This window comes from Ips typographus, linkage group LG5, assembly GCF_016097725.1.
Source record: "Ips typographus isolate SLU linkage group LG5, UJ_Ityp_2.0, whole genome shotgun sequence".
NCBI lineage: Eukaryota > Metazoa > Arthropoda > Insecta > Coleoptera > Curculionidae > Ips > Ips typographus.
Window position 1 is genome coordinate 4,359,417 of NC_138426.1, and position 14,956 is coordinate 4,374,372.

The 14,956-nt window shown below is 33.8% G+C and overlaps 1 protein-coding gene across 4 annotated transcripts; it reads right to left on the reverse strand.

The window, feature by feature from the left end:
- Positions 1-128: 128 nt before the first annotated feature.
- On the reverse strand, positions 129-13,002 carry LOC145729045 (uncharacterized). Of its 4 annotated transcripts, none has more exons than XR_014178240.1 (5): positions 12,759-12,970; positions 4,143-5,784; positions 559-910; positions 394-466; positions 129-330 (listed from the first exon to the last, which is right to left on the reverse strand). XR_014178240.1 is itself a non-coding variant. In XM_081979657.1 (4 exons), exons 2-4 carry the CDS (start codon positions 760-762, stop codon positions 308-310), a joined length of 300 nt encoding a protein of 99 aa, XP_081835783.1. In that variant the 5' UTR covers positions 763-910; positions 12,759-13,002; the 3' UTR covers positions 129-307. The 4 variants fall into 4 exon arrangements, 2 of the variants coding, with proteins under 2 accessions (XP_081835783.1, XP_081835782.1); XR_014178241.1 differs by having other exon boundaries at positions 559-1,021; XM_081979657.1 differs by lacking the exon at positions 4,143-5,784 and having other exon boundaries at positions 12,759-13,002.
- Positions 13,003-14,956: the final 1,954 nt, after the last annotated feature.

The following is a 14,956-nucleotide window of genomic DNA, read 5'->3' on the forward strand; positions in this document are numbered from 1 at the left end:
TCCAGACAATGTTTTGAGGCCAGCAAACACGTAGACAATACATTCAAAGGTATTTTCAATAAATTTTGCTTTTGAAAATATAATTATGTTCTTTTTGGTAAAAAGTAGAAGTCAAATAAACACACTGATTCAGAAATTGCTAATTGGTTTTATTTTTTAATACATCAATCATTTCTTTTAACAAATTGTTGGTATCTCTATGAATTTCGTTCTGGGTATCCAGTCTAGTAAGAACACATTCAATGTATGCATTCATTCTCTCAGAGAGGCCAGCAAATGTCTGACATGCCTGCTGGCTTGTTGTTGGTTACTTTTTTCGTCCTCGCTTTGCTATAAACGAAGATCTAATAGTAAAGTTGTGTTTTATTGGTGTCATACACATTATACACTTACAAGTAGGAGTGGTTTGGCCTTCATTAGAGGTATCATCAGAGGAACCTGGTGTATGTGGTTCTGATACATTATCCTAGATTCAAGCAGAACTTAATGTAACAAATGCATACAACTTTATTTCATAAAAATTTGTTAAAAAAGCTTATTTTTATTAGTTCTACTTACTTCACTTATAACATACTCTTTAACAAGAGTAAGCCCTTCTGAGTCAGTGGCTGATGAGGACCCTGCAATCACTTCAAATGATGTATGGTTTTCTGATGAAAGCCCTGCAATCGGTAGGTAATCTGTTGAAGGCCCTGCCCCAGGCTCAGCCAAGGATGACATCGAAAAATTTGCACGAATAATTTCCTCACTGTCCAAAGCCATGCCAGCAGTGCCTTCCAGACCATTCTTCAGTAAGGAAAGCCACCATCTGTCATTTGTTGGCTGCTTTGTGGACCTCCTCCTGTTGCCTGTTGACTTCTTCGTATGGATGAAGCCTTAGTTTTGGCTTGCAGTAAGGTGTAGTGAACTTCTGTTAATACATTTTGTTTGAGAATAATTAGGTATTAATTTTTTCAGACAACAGGCAAGATGAATTGTTATTTGTTTTAAGAGAGCAGGCAGCATTCATTAGCAGGTAGTTCTAAATGAGAAGTGAGAAGAAGATTCAAGTTCAAATTGCTACTGTAAATCCGTTTATACTGTAACATCAGGTAACATGTTGAATGAAGCAATCTAAAACTATGATAAGTTTTTCTAAATTAACTGATACTGAATGTTGTACAGTTTTCAAGATATTTGATAATAAAGAACCATTATGAATTATGTGTTTGCTTTGAATTTTAGAATTTGCTGAGGAAAAATGAAATATGAGCGAACAACGAACTTCTTTAATCTTTAGTAAAAAAATGACAATTGTTAAAAAAACAATTAGTGAAGGTTGCTGTGGTACAAGCAGTAGTTAGTGTAGAATTTGTAGAATCAGGAGCTGATTTTAATGGTGCTATAGTCTGGCCAATCTGTTATTTTCTTGTTAGTGAGTATTCAGTATATGTTTCCTTGACTGCTGTGGATTTTCAACCTCCAAAGTTTTTTAGCGTGTAGGTGCTGGCTCCTGCATCTGCAATTATAGTAGCTCCTGATCGACGAAAATAGTGGCCAGTATATAAATGTGAATTTGGTAGTTATAAGTATTTGAGTGGTTCAGTAAAAAGCTTATGCTACTTGCAAATATTTATTGATCGTTAATTATCAAAAAAATCAATACAATTTTTAATGTGTTTGTAGAAAAAATGTTGAATGGTATTTATGTAAAAAATGCTTCCAAAGCACTCATTCGAATTTCACAGGCGTGTCTTAACTGTCTTAAGAATGCACTTTTAACAGTGATTAACACTGTTTTGCTCAACATTTTTTGGTCACTGTTTTGCTCAATGTTTTTTATTTAAATAGTTTAATTACCAATATGGCGTGCTTACGTAAGTTATACAAAGTGCCACAAATTCTTATTAGTATGTATGAGTAATAGTCTCTCGAAAACGGTAAGAGGTGGTTAATTATGGGAAATTTGTTAATGAGATAACTGAATTTAAATGATACTTTACCATTGCCACTTTTCCTCCTCTACATTGTGACAATATCGTATTTGAAATAGGACGTTTCGGTTTTTGGTTACCATCAACAACTTTCATGTTTATTAGAACGGCCATATTAAATTTTTACATTTGCAAAGTCAATTCTTTTTCTGATTACGGAGATTCACCACGTGTATATACACAATAAGCCAGTTGAGAGGAAGGCAAAGTTCACTTATCTCGGCTGCACGTTGAACGAGCACTGGGATCACTCACAGGAGATAAAACATAAAATTGTGTTCCTGTCAGGTCGATATTTAAATCTGGCTCTAAAGAAGAGAATAGTCATGTGTTATATATACTCCACTCTTCTGTACGGTGTGGAGGCTTGGACGCTGTCAGAGGGTATGGAAAAAAAGCTGCAAGCTTTTGAAATGTGGATTTTCAGATTAATTCTTAGAATCTATTGGATAGAAAGAATTACAAACGAAGAACTACTCCGAAGAATGGGATGTAAGCCTGAAATCATGCTTACTGTGAAGCGTAGAAAATTTTGGCCATATCATGAGAAATAACAAATACATAATTCTCCAAAACATAATCCAAGGCAAAGTTGATGGCCGACGAGGGCCTTGAAGAAGAAGAATTTCATGGCTGGCTAACCTGCAAAAATGGTTTGGAACAACATCTACTGAACTGTTCCGATGCGCAGCCAATAAGATTTGCATAGCCATGATGATAGCCAACGTCGGTAATCGGATAGGGCAATAGAAGAAGAAGAAGGAGATTTACCATATGATATGGTTTAGTATTGCAATTTTGCAGAAATAAACCAAGATTGTAGAGGAAAAAAGTGGTAATGGTAAACTGTCGTTAATACATCAAATAAATACTGATTTTCAGAAATTCTGGTTTTTGGATCTCTCCAGAAGGAGTTCCAAAAGTGATAATCATGTTTGAAATTTTAAGATGGCATATTATGAAATTCAAAAATACGAAAATTCAATTTTGTCATATTTATACAAACTCTGTATTTCTTTTAGAGATTTCCATACTTACATACAAGTTAGCATTTAATCAAAGCCTAAAAGTATTTTGGCGCAGATGCTTTATCACAGTGTTTCTACTTAAATAATTTTTAGTGTAAAGCAGGTTTTACACCGCGTTTTGATGTCAAAGAAATTCATGAATTTATTCATGAAGCTGCTTCAAGGACAAATTTTACCAGTGTAAAACAAAATTTTATGTCAAATTTACCTTCAAATAATTTTACTTCAAATTTTTCACCAAATAGGACAGGTTCTATTTTCATCCAACTTATTTGATCAAACTTGCCGTTTTGCGTAATGCCAACTGCCAACAGATAAAAACGAAAAGTAAAGTCAGGTTAAAATCAGATACTGACTATTAGTATTCAGTTGAAGCTGCAGAATTCAATACATAAATACAGTATTCAAGGCGATTATGAGATTTCAAAATATTCAAAAAACCAGAAAAATAAGAAAACAAAGTAGGAATAATCTTCTTGGTTGGCCAAACTGTTTTCATTGACAGCTTTGACATAAAAGTTTGATAGATGTAAAACGAAATCACATTATGCTTCAAGAAATTCATGAATTTATTTGATGCATCAAATTTGATCAAATAAATGTGTCCAATTTCTTTGAAGTAAAACTTTTGGTGTAAAACCTGCTTAATAATATATTTTGACGCAAAACATTGTCACAATAGGGAACTGGACAAAATTTTTATCTTTAAAAATACTAGTTTCAAATTTCAGTACCTACATACTTTATTATAAAACCTATTACACAATTTTTTTTTTTTGACAAAACCGCAGCAAATAACAAATAAAAAATGTGCTCTTAGTATATGTAGCTAGTAATCGTGACGTCATATAGTATGACGTAGGCTATACTATACTATATGACGTGAAAATGGCGTCAAGGTACATGTCGCGCGGAATTTTAAATGTTTATTAACAAGTTATTTTTTAGACCTTGCTTTATCATATCATTGGATAAAAAAAAATTGAAAAGGGTCCTATTGCTGCATTTAAATAGCTTTTAAACAGTGCGAGTCCTGATATATTGAATTAAACCAGATTTTCCCGTGAAAATGTTGTCACAAACGTCACACTTATGTGGTTTTTCTCCGGTGTGAGTCCTGATATGTTCAATTAAAACAAACCTTTTCGTGAAACTTTTGCCACAAACACTGGAATTTTATGTTTTTTCTTCAGGTGTGAATCTTTCTGATATGTTTATTTAAATTGGAATTTGTCGAGAATCCTTTGTTACAAACGCGGCACTTATGTGGTTTTTCGCCGGTGTGAGTCCTGCTATGGTCAGTTAATGAATCCTTTTGCGAGAAACTTTTGCCACAAACGTCGCACTTATATGGTTTTTCTCCGGTGTGAGTCCTCATATGTCTAGTTAAATGAGATTTTTGCAAGAAACTTTTGTCACAAGTTATGCACGTAAATGGTTTTTCTCCTGTGTGAGTCCTTTTATGGTAAATTAAACCAGCGTTTTGCGAGAAACTTTGGTCACAAACATCGCACTTATATGGTTTTTCTTTCGTGTGAGTCCTCATATGTATAGTTAAAACAGATTTTATCGAAAAACTTTTGTCACAAATTTTGCATTTATATGGTTTTCCTCCGGTATGAGTTCTCATATGTATAATTAAACCAAATTTTATCGAGAAACTTTTGTCACAAATTTTACATTTATATAGTTTTCGTCGGGCATGAATTCTCATATGTATAATTAAACCAGATTTTTTCCAGAAAATTTTGTCACACATTTTGCAATTATATGGTCTTTTTCTGGTGTGAGTCCTCATATGTCTAGTTAAACCAGACTTTGAAGGGAAACTTTTGTCACAAGTTTTGCAATTATATGGTTTTTCCCCGGTGTGAGTCCTCATATGTATAGTTAAATTAGATTTTATCGAGAAACTTTTGTCACAAATTTTGCATTTATATGGTTTTTCTCCGGTGTGAGTCCTCATATGTCTAATTAATTGAGATTTTAACGAGAAACTTTTGTCACAAATATTGCAATTATAAGGTTTTTCTCCGCTGTGAGTCCTTTTATGGTTAGTTAAATGATCGTTTCGCGAGAAACTTTTGTCACAAACGTCACAATTATATGGTTTTTCTCCGGTGTGAGTCCTCATATGTCTAGTTAAAGCAAATTTATACGAGAAACTTTTATGACAAACTTTGCATTTTAATGGCTTTTTCCTAACAGTTTGAATTCTAACAAATTGCATGAAACATTTGTTACAATAGCTCCATTTTAATAGGCCTTTATCGGTTCGAGTTCTGTGATGCAATCTGATATCACGTTTTGGTAAAAAAAATTTATGACATATTCTGCATTTAAAATGTTCAAGAGAATTATGCTCACATATGATATGATGTATAAGAAAAACTTTACGTGAGAAAACTTTTCCACATCCATGGCAACTGTATTGGTCACATTCTATATCAGTGTTTAAATGATCGTTGATGTCAGATTGGGAACGAAAATGTTTATTACAGTACTTGCAATAATATTTTCTTCCAGTCTGAAGACTATCCGTCTCACAATTGGCGTCTGGTAATTGAGGAGGCACGACGATTTCTCTATGAGGACTTTTTTGGTGCTCCTCTGCGCACTTGTTTTCGGGTTTTGGTTCATCGTCCATTGTGTTCAATGATGTGGATTGCAATTGCTAGTTTAGTGTCGAGTTATTGGCGATTGTTATAGTCAAACTTTCGCAATGTTCACTTATTGCCTCATCATCAATCACGGAGAATCAGAATGTAGATCGCAAATTGTTCCTGAAAGAAAAAACAGAATAGAAAAGAATTATTGGGACAATATGTAAAGAAAGTGGGGATGTTCAAATGTAATTTTTACCTTTAATATATCAAATGTTTTTAAACTGACTAGATGTATAAAAATATACCTACAATTCCTCTCGAACGCCATAATACAGGGTGTTCCGTAAGGAATGTGCCAAAATGCAAGGTTAGATTCTAGACGTCAAAATATTACGATTCCACGAAACATGCTTTAACAAAATGTCGCTTCTCTTCGATATACGGGGTGTCAAAGTTTAAATTTTAATTTATAATTATTGTAAATATTGTTACGGTTTTCCCGTGGGTTTACACAAAGTCAATTTAACTCAACAAGAAATAAATTTATTTACACTTCAAAACACTCTGTACAATAATTAATTCAGCTACCAAAAACACTACTACAATTCCACAATTATTCTACTATTTAAACTTTACCGCGTTCCCAAATCCATTACTTACACCGTCGAAACCGCTTCTTTTTTATTCGGCAAACCACGTTCTAGAACCACTGCGAAACGCTTCGCGATTTGCGTCGAACATCGAAGATGCTTCTCGGTGTTTCGCTTTCTAACGGTGGCCTACTTTAACACGCGCCCGGCCAGATATTGCGGCGCATCGGATTCATCCCGAATCGAGTGCTCGTTCAGTAAGTATCGAGCATAGTAGGCCCAAACCGTAACAATATCATCGTAGATACATGAAATTTTTAGCGTTTTTGGATTACGGCTTTTAGATTGATCTGCGATCGCTCGACAAGCGATTTGTGACGTCAGAGATTTGATTTCGGTCAACCGCGCTGCAATCTGGAATGATTTATTTAGTCAATGCATCAATGTGAACATGGGAAACATGCGATCGAGATCTGTCATATGTCACTTTGCGCGGTAAATATTCAGAAAACAAAATATTGAATTCTTTTTAGTTTTGTAGAAATTTCAGCTCTCAGTTTTATTCAGCTATAATGGAAAACCAAGAAACGCTCTATGTAAATAGAATTATTTTAGGGGCTGCCGGCCAACCTATCTCGCAAGACAATAATCTTTCATTATCTTCATTTTACTGGGTAATTTTAACGTAGCACACAACCTTTGAAACGAATTTTTCTTCATCAGAACTTTCTGAGGAAGACAATAATTCCAATATCTGCAGGGTTTGCTGAGACCGATCCATATTCAAAAACACGAAACGCGACATACAAAACAACCAAAACAAAAATGAAAATTTGTTAGGTTATATTTCTTAAGGTGGCTCGTCGCTCCGTCAAATACTTCGGAGCTGCCGAAAGCGATCGCAATTCGATTTTCGAGCAGGTTCAGTCCAAGCCGAACGTACAGCTCGCAAACGGATTAATCGACATATCCAAGTCTAATACAGCGATCGCGAGTAGAGCGATCTCCGATTGCCCGAGAGTAACGATCCGAAAACGCTATTTGGTACAGGGGGTTTTGGGTGGCGGGAAATTCGAATTTGATGTCGTTTTTGCGTCAGCTGATAGAAAGCGCTAGTTACGCGTGATTGTGATGTTACTTACAGCTAAAACTTTTTTATAGGACGTCCTAGCAGAATTTAGAGTAACGCATTTGATATGTTACGGTTTAGGCCTACTATGCTCGATACTTCTGAACGAGCACTCGATTCGGGATGAAACCGATGCGCCGCCATATCTGGCCAACCCACGGGAAAATCGTAACAGTATAAACGGATACGAAGGTGTGTACCTACTAGAGTAGGTATCTGTTGAATCTCAAGTCTCTAACTGACAGTCAACAACAACAATAACGAAACGGTTGCTGAACACGTCACTGAATCAAAGTCCGTCATGCCGTGGAACTTCAGGTAAGCAAGGTTGGCCCCAGGTAGTCAGGGAAAGGCATAGTGACCGCTACAAGACACGTAGTGAAATTTTGTCCCTTACCTCGCGGGACACCCTGTATAGTACAGGGTGAGTCAACGATAGAGTAAAGATCACTATCTCATTAGTTTCGAAAAAAAATGTCAAAATCAAAAGTTTTAGAGAATATTGACATGCATAGTTTAAAATTACTTTTGGTTATACAGGGTGGTTCATAAAAGGGTGGCAAATAAAGTATTAGTTTTTTTAAATGGAATAAAATTTTAACACTTTTTTGTTAATAATATCATATAGGTACTTAAACCTAACAGATTTAAATTTTTTTCAGAAATGGTTTCTAAAAGTAGAATACTCATATTTGATCCGAACGTTCTACAGGGACGACAAAAAAGATTTATCCAAGTTTTTTAAAACATACTTTGACTAATTCAACTTAAGAAATCTCGACTTTATTAAATGGAACACCCTGTGTATTATTCTTTTTTCTGATATCTTTTATGAAATACTTTAACTTTTATTAAGTATATTACCTAATATTGATATTCTGCGATTTATTTATACTTTTTTAATTTTTACTTTCGTTATTGTTATCTTAACAAAACTAAGTTTTATAACTAAATTGCTTACGACAAGCCAAATATGCAAGTGTTGCAAAACTTTGACATGTAAAATAAGTAAGTTAGTTAAACAATTATTATTACTTGTTTATGTTTTAGTCTTTCCAAAAGCGCATCCAAAAATGCCCCTAGTAAATTCATATATTTTTTTTAGAAAAAACCATAAATGTCTTATTTTTTACGTCAGTTACAACAATTTATAATATTTATTCTTACTCAACTGATATGTCAAAGGCAATGTTTAGATTTTACTTTAATTCATATAACAAAAAACAATGGTAAAAGTTGAAAAATCTAAATAAATCGCCAACTATTAAAATTAGGTATATACATACTTAAAAAAAGTTGGAGTGTTTCATAAAAGCTATCAGAAAAAGAATAATACACAGGGTGTTCCATTTAAAAAAGTCGAGACTTATTAAGTTGAATTAGTCAAAGTATATTGTAACATAGAAATTACACTAGGTACCGTTACCTTAAGTTGCCCCAGTCTCCCCCAGTACAATGTTTGTGTCAGCAAGATTGGCGAATTGGGGTCATGATGTGAGTATAAATACTGTACCAAAAGCACGTACAGATTACTGATCTCTGGGTTAGTCTGGGTATGCCTATTGTGTAACGTATCGTGGAGCAGTAGGTGACCAAGTGCCACACCCTAGATCAGCCCTAGCAAAGGAAATAGTGTGGGCGAGCAGCTTAAGTTGCCGTTCCTACTTACCTCCCTTTGCTAGGTTCTTCGCGTCTTTACCGGCTCGGTGAATGCCCTCGGACCTAAGTCTAGGGTTCATTCATATATTCACTATAGCTTAATAAAAGTGGGTTACCTGTGCAACTTTAACCCCCTAACGCAACTTTATTTGGATACATCTTTTTGTCATCCCTGTAGAACGTTTGCACCAAATATGATAGAGTATTCTATCTTTAGAAACAATGGTGATACAGACAATTTTCCATTTCCATTTTCATAGTAAAAACTAATATTTTTTATAGAAAATCAAAATATTAGAAAAACTATTAGGTTTAGGTACCTATATAACATTATTAAAAAAAAAGGTTTAAAATTTCATAAAGATTGTAAAAATATGTTAAAAAATAGGGGGTTCTATATAAAAATAGTTATTTTCCTAACAAGTGCGGAAAGCGATACTTTTGCGCACGCGATTGCAGTCGAGTGTGGAAAAGATGCTTTCCTCTCCGTCTAGAAAGACAGTCGGCGGTGTTTACCAAAAATAAGCCTCTGAAGATGACCATCTATATGCTCGAAACATGTCAGGCGTTTTGACCTTTACCTCATTTTGAGGGTTTAATAAATATATTGTGGAGAAGGTTGCGTGTTTTTTCACCACTTTTACGATTTCACCTCCACTGCGAGTAACATGGACTACTACTTTACCCCAAATAATACGTAATTCACGTTTTGTATTTGATATAGTTGGATTTTTACCTTTTGAGAATGACGTCATCTTTTTACATCTTTATTTCTCACATATCAAACATATGAAATAAACAATTTTAGCAAAAAAGGCACGTTATTAATTTAGTCATCCTGTCAAATTAAAAACGTTGACATTTACTGTCACTTTGATATAAACAAATATCAAAGGTATAAAAATGCTGCGCTATAATGAGCAAGCCCAAATGCTAATTTTAAATGGGCTGCTTTTTTTGGAATACGAAAAGAAACAGTTTCCAGATGTCATCTTAATTGATCATTCCAATGTGTATGACAGAGCATCACAGGCTTTAAAAGTGAGTACTGCTAACCCTATGCCGAATGAAAAAGGTTGGAATTCCAGCTGACGACTCCTATTTCACCAACATTTCTAAGAAAATGTCGGTCAGTAAAACCAAAATAACCGCTTTTATGAAAAACAAAGAAGTTAGTAATGTTGGTATGTCAAATTACTATTTACTCTTTATTGTGCAAAGCACAATAACACTGCACAAAATCAAAAAACATTAATAATATATTATGTTATTAGGAGTAGAAGTGATCTTTAAGTGAGTGCAAGCACACCTATTCACTGAATGATTGAATTGAATGAATGATGATTAAACTGAAACTCAATGGCTCAATGATTTTCAAGGCACTTGATCATCAGTCACTTCCGAACGCACTAATTGTTCAAAGCATTTGTAGGTTAAAATTTGTGATCTAACTCCAGACATGCGTGTTTTTTCACCTGCTTGACGTCATTCTCAAAGGGTAAAATTTTGACTATATGTATACTTTGATTGACATAACATAAAAGCAAGTGACAGAACCAGTTTGTTATTACACCTAATATACAATGTTACTCAGAAGTTTCGAAGAATGAATGTTCAATAGGATACGGACAAGTTAAATTAACTATGATAAATTCATAACATCATTGACGGCGTAGGTAAGTCATATGACGCCTATTTGGTAGTATGTCGCATTGAACTTGAATTAAAAAATGAGTGCGGAAAAAAGGATTTTCTGCACTAGTGCAGAAAAAAGCGTTGACGTTGTCATTCGAATCGTTCTTTGCCGGTTTTGAGACGAAAGAATACAATTTGGCACAGATTGAACACGAACGAGTCAAATCCAGTGACGAATGTAGTCCCAACAGACGTAGAATGATAAATAAATGGTTGAAAATAAAATAGTATACAAACCACGGTAGAAAGTTTAATTTCTGTCTCGAAATAAAGTTACTACCTAAACTACCTACTTACTAACTAACTACCTAATTTCTCGACAGAAATCAAACACTTTCCACCTGAGTATATAATATACTATTTTTTATAATTCAATATCCGAAAATTCAAATTTTTATTTCATTTTTTTACCACTTTATTATTGATTATTTTAGAAGACAATGGCACTTTTTGGAGGCAATTTTTTATGATTTTTAAGGAAATATGTTTAGTTTTCAGCTCCGACGTTTCGTTATTTATATGCCATCATCAAATAATTCACTTTTTCAAATTCGAACATAAACTTTTTATTTTGTTTTTTAGTAGCTACAAACCTTCTGAAACTAATGTGTCTTGTCACACTTGTCAAAAAAATGTACCTAGTGTATTACGCACTTGGTACTTTAAGATTTTTTTAATAAATTAAGCAATTGAAATTGATGTCATGTCAAAAAGAGAGAATGTTTCTTATGATACTTTTCATTCATTTGGAAAAAAATATGTATTTGGTTAATTATTTATTTTTCAGATAATCACATGTTTGAATTCGAGGTTGAGTTTTGATGAAACCACTTAAACTTTATTTTTAGGGTTAAAAAGAGCAGAACGTAATTATTAAATTATATCAAACTAAATTATTTACTCATTATGACAGCATATGAATTTAAACTGCATATTTAAAAAAAAAAAACCTGTAATTAAGTACATTAGGTATAATTTTTGGAACAGTGTGGCACATAATTAGTTTCAGAAGGTCGGTAGCTACTAAAAAACGAAATAAATTTGAAGTTCATGATGGTTTTTAAAAAACAAAACGTCGTAGCTAAATCATTATTTTCTTGAATAGCATAAAAAAGTTCCTCCAGATGTTGTCATTGATTTTCCAAAATAGTTAGATAGGTGCTAATGCATCGAATTTGTAACACCTTGTATAGTACAGATAAAAAAGAAAAAAATGCGAAAAAAATACGTATTTTTTCTCAGATAATGTCAAGAATTTAAGCAAATTTTGTGAAGAAACAGCTCAACTCAACGAGGTAGTCTGTCCGCTGTTGACACCTTTCTTATTGGAACTTGAAACTGAAAATTTGTTTTCAGTTTATTTACAAGAAACATTGAAACTTTCTTTACGGACTAGGCAATAATGTTTAGTAAAAACATTTTAAAATTGAGATGTTATTAACCGGAAAGCATTTGCTTGGTTACTATATGCGTTCAGTCCCTTGATTACCATTGGTTCAACTAGCATTTTTTTGCGGCAACACCGTGTTTTTGATTACTCTACTATGTGATCGGGCTCTAACAAAAATCAATCTAATCTTACTTACAAATTGTAAGTATGATGTAATATTTGATTTCAGACTAGGCGTGCCATTTGGCAACCATGCACACCTACTTTCCAAACCAGCTGATAAGATAACACAAAATGCTATGTAAAATCGGCGATTTCAGAACGATTTTGTGACGAAAATTTGGAAGAAGATTATCAAACTAATATGACAGACCAACTGAGTTTTTTTTTAATGGAACACTATGTATATTCTTTATCATTATGTGATCCATATTCAGATGATTTGGTTGAGTTTCTCTTTAATTCTGTTCTAAAAAAAACCTGAAACAAAAATCTAATTTTAACAGACAAAATAACACCTTCTAACGCGACGATATATGAATAAATTAATTCGAAATTATCTTGTAATTTCTGAGAAAATATAAGCGTGATTTTGAAAATACTGTGTTATTGATTTATAAGAGTTATTAAAATAAATACTTCTGTTAATTAAAATATCTTATTATCTCAAATCTCTTAACTAAATTACCTCGCAATATCCAAGTCTGGTCTCCTTCAACAAGTGATACACACATACGTTACATTAACTCCAACAACACTATGTACAATTAAATTAATACAACACAAACACGTTAAACACTACATTTAACCGAACAACACAATGTGTATTGGTTGACTAAGTTGACACTAAATTAGGTTCGTATCTGATGCCCAAGTGGTAGAATGCACAAAGCAAAAAATTCAGTCCGTATAAGCATACAATATTTGCTTTAACTTTTATTTTAAGTGTTTATATTTCGACGTTTATCCTATATCATGAAAACTGTTTTGATTTAGACATACTTTGCATTCCAATTAAAACGGAGGGTCATTTTGATGAAAAATAAATACTTTTCAAAAATGTTGACAGAACTGAGTTTGAATTTAATATTGAAATAATATAATATTGTTAAATAAAATGGGAAACAAGAAAAGTTTAACAAGCATAGTGTTTAAACAATTAAAAAAAAATCTGCACAGTGCGTTTTCATAACTTTTATAACATTTTGATCAGCTGTAACTTTTTTGTTTTTAAAGATGTCAGAATGAAACAAAAACTACATTACACAGTCGACTAGCAAGTTTTTTGTTATTTAAAGAAAAAAAATACGTTTTTTTTAATGGAACACACATGGATATTGTTATTCGGCTATTTAGATTCTACTCAAAAGCATATCCTATGCGTTCATCTTCAACTGTTTCTTAGAAAATAGTGTCACGTTAAGGGGGTGCGTAGTGAGGGATCGTAGAGAAATAACTCCGGTCACAGGCAAGCCTCGTTTATTACAAAAATGATTTAAATAAGCAATACAGAGGAGATATTCTTACCCCCCCGATTAGAAGGGCCACTAAAGCCGCATTTATCAACGTCTTCATGTGTCACGGGGAGGGCGAGTCTAGTTCAGCCCTTCAGCTACACCGTAAAGGGGGGCACGCAAGGTGCTCCTGTACGGTGTGACCAAAGGACCAAGTAGTCAACTGATAGGGTTAAGGGTTCTAACGGTCACTTCAAGTTGCGAGAGAACCCTTCTCTTTTCAGCCTGGGATCCTAAGAGGGTAGCGAGCCGTCCCACCACTTCAAGTTAGAGACTGTCGCTCGAACTACGCATCTTGAAAAACAGAAATCAGCATGTGTCTGTATGGACATAAATAAGGCTTTTGAAAGCGTATGACACAAAGGACTATTATACAAACTGAACACACCAAAATACTTAATCCACATTATTAGAACCTTACTGGAAAACAGACAACTGAAAATACGTATAGACAACACCCTTTACTTTTCTTTTATTCCTGAACAAGGAATACCACAAGGGTCGCCTTTTTCCCCCTTTCTCTACAATATCTACTGCCATGACATAAACAACCACAATCTAGATGACAAAAACTACATAAGCAAACACGACTACATTCTACAATATGCTGACGAAACTACACTCATAGTTCATGCCAAAACTACGGAAAAAGCTGTAGATGAACTCCTGGCATTAACAGACAACACACGGTATGGTTCTACAAATGGAGATTAACACCAAATCCCACGAAAAACCAACTACTCTTACCAAATCACAAAATAAAAGACCCCTACAACATCAACAGACGGTAACGTAACTACACCAAGACAAAAAATAAAATACTTAGGGATAACACTTGACCAAAAACTCAAATTTACAAAACATGCCCAATTTGTCATAACTGAAATTATTAAACGAACAAAACATTTCAGCGCTCTTACGTACAAGAACAGAGGTATAAGCACAAAAACTGCAACCAAAATATACAAATCTATTTGCAGACTTCTACTCGACTACGGACACATACTAAGAGTTAATGCGACTAAAAAAAGTGATGGTTCGTTTAGAGTGCGCTTGGATGCCCGGAAGCTCAACTCTGTTTTTAGTATTTCTAGTGCATATCCAATGCTTTTCATTGACTCTATTATTACTATAGTTCGAGAGGCAAAATTTCTATCTTCAATTGATTTAAAACAGGCCTTTTATGAACTTCCACTCGACGAAGGCTCAAAAGAAAAAACCGCTTTTGCAGTGCATATGGTAGAGGGCTTTTTCATTATAAAGTTTTACCTTTTGGATTGAACGATAGTGCCCAAAGTATGTGTCGACTAATGAACATAGTTATAGGACCGGCTTTAGAGCCTTATGTACTATAAGATTTAAAAAAAAAACT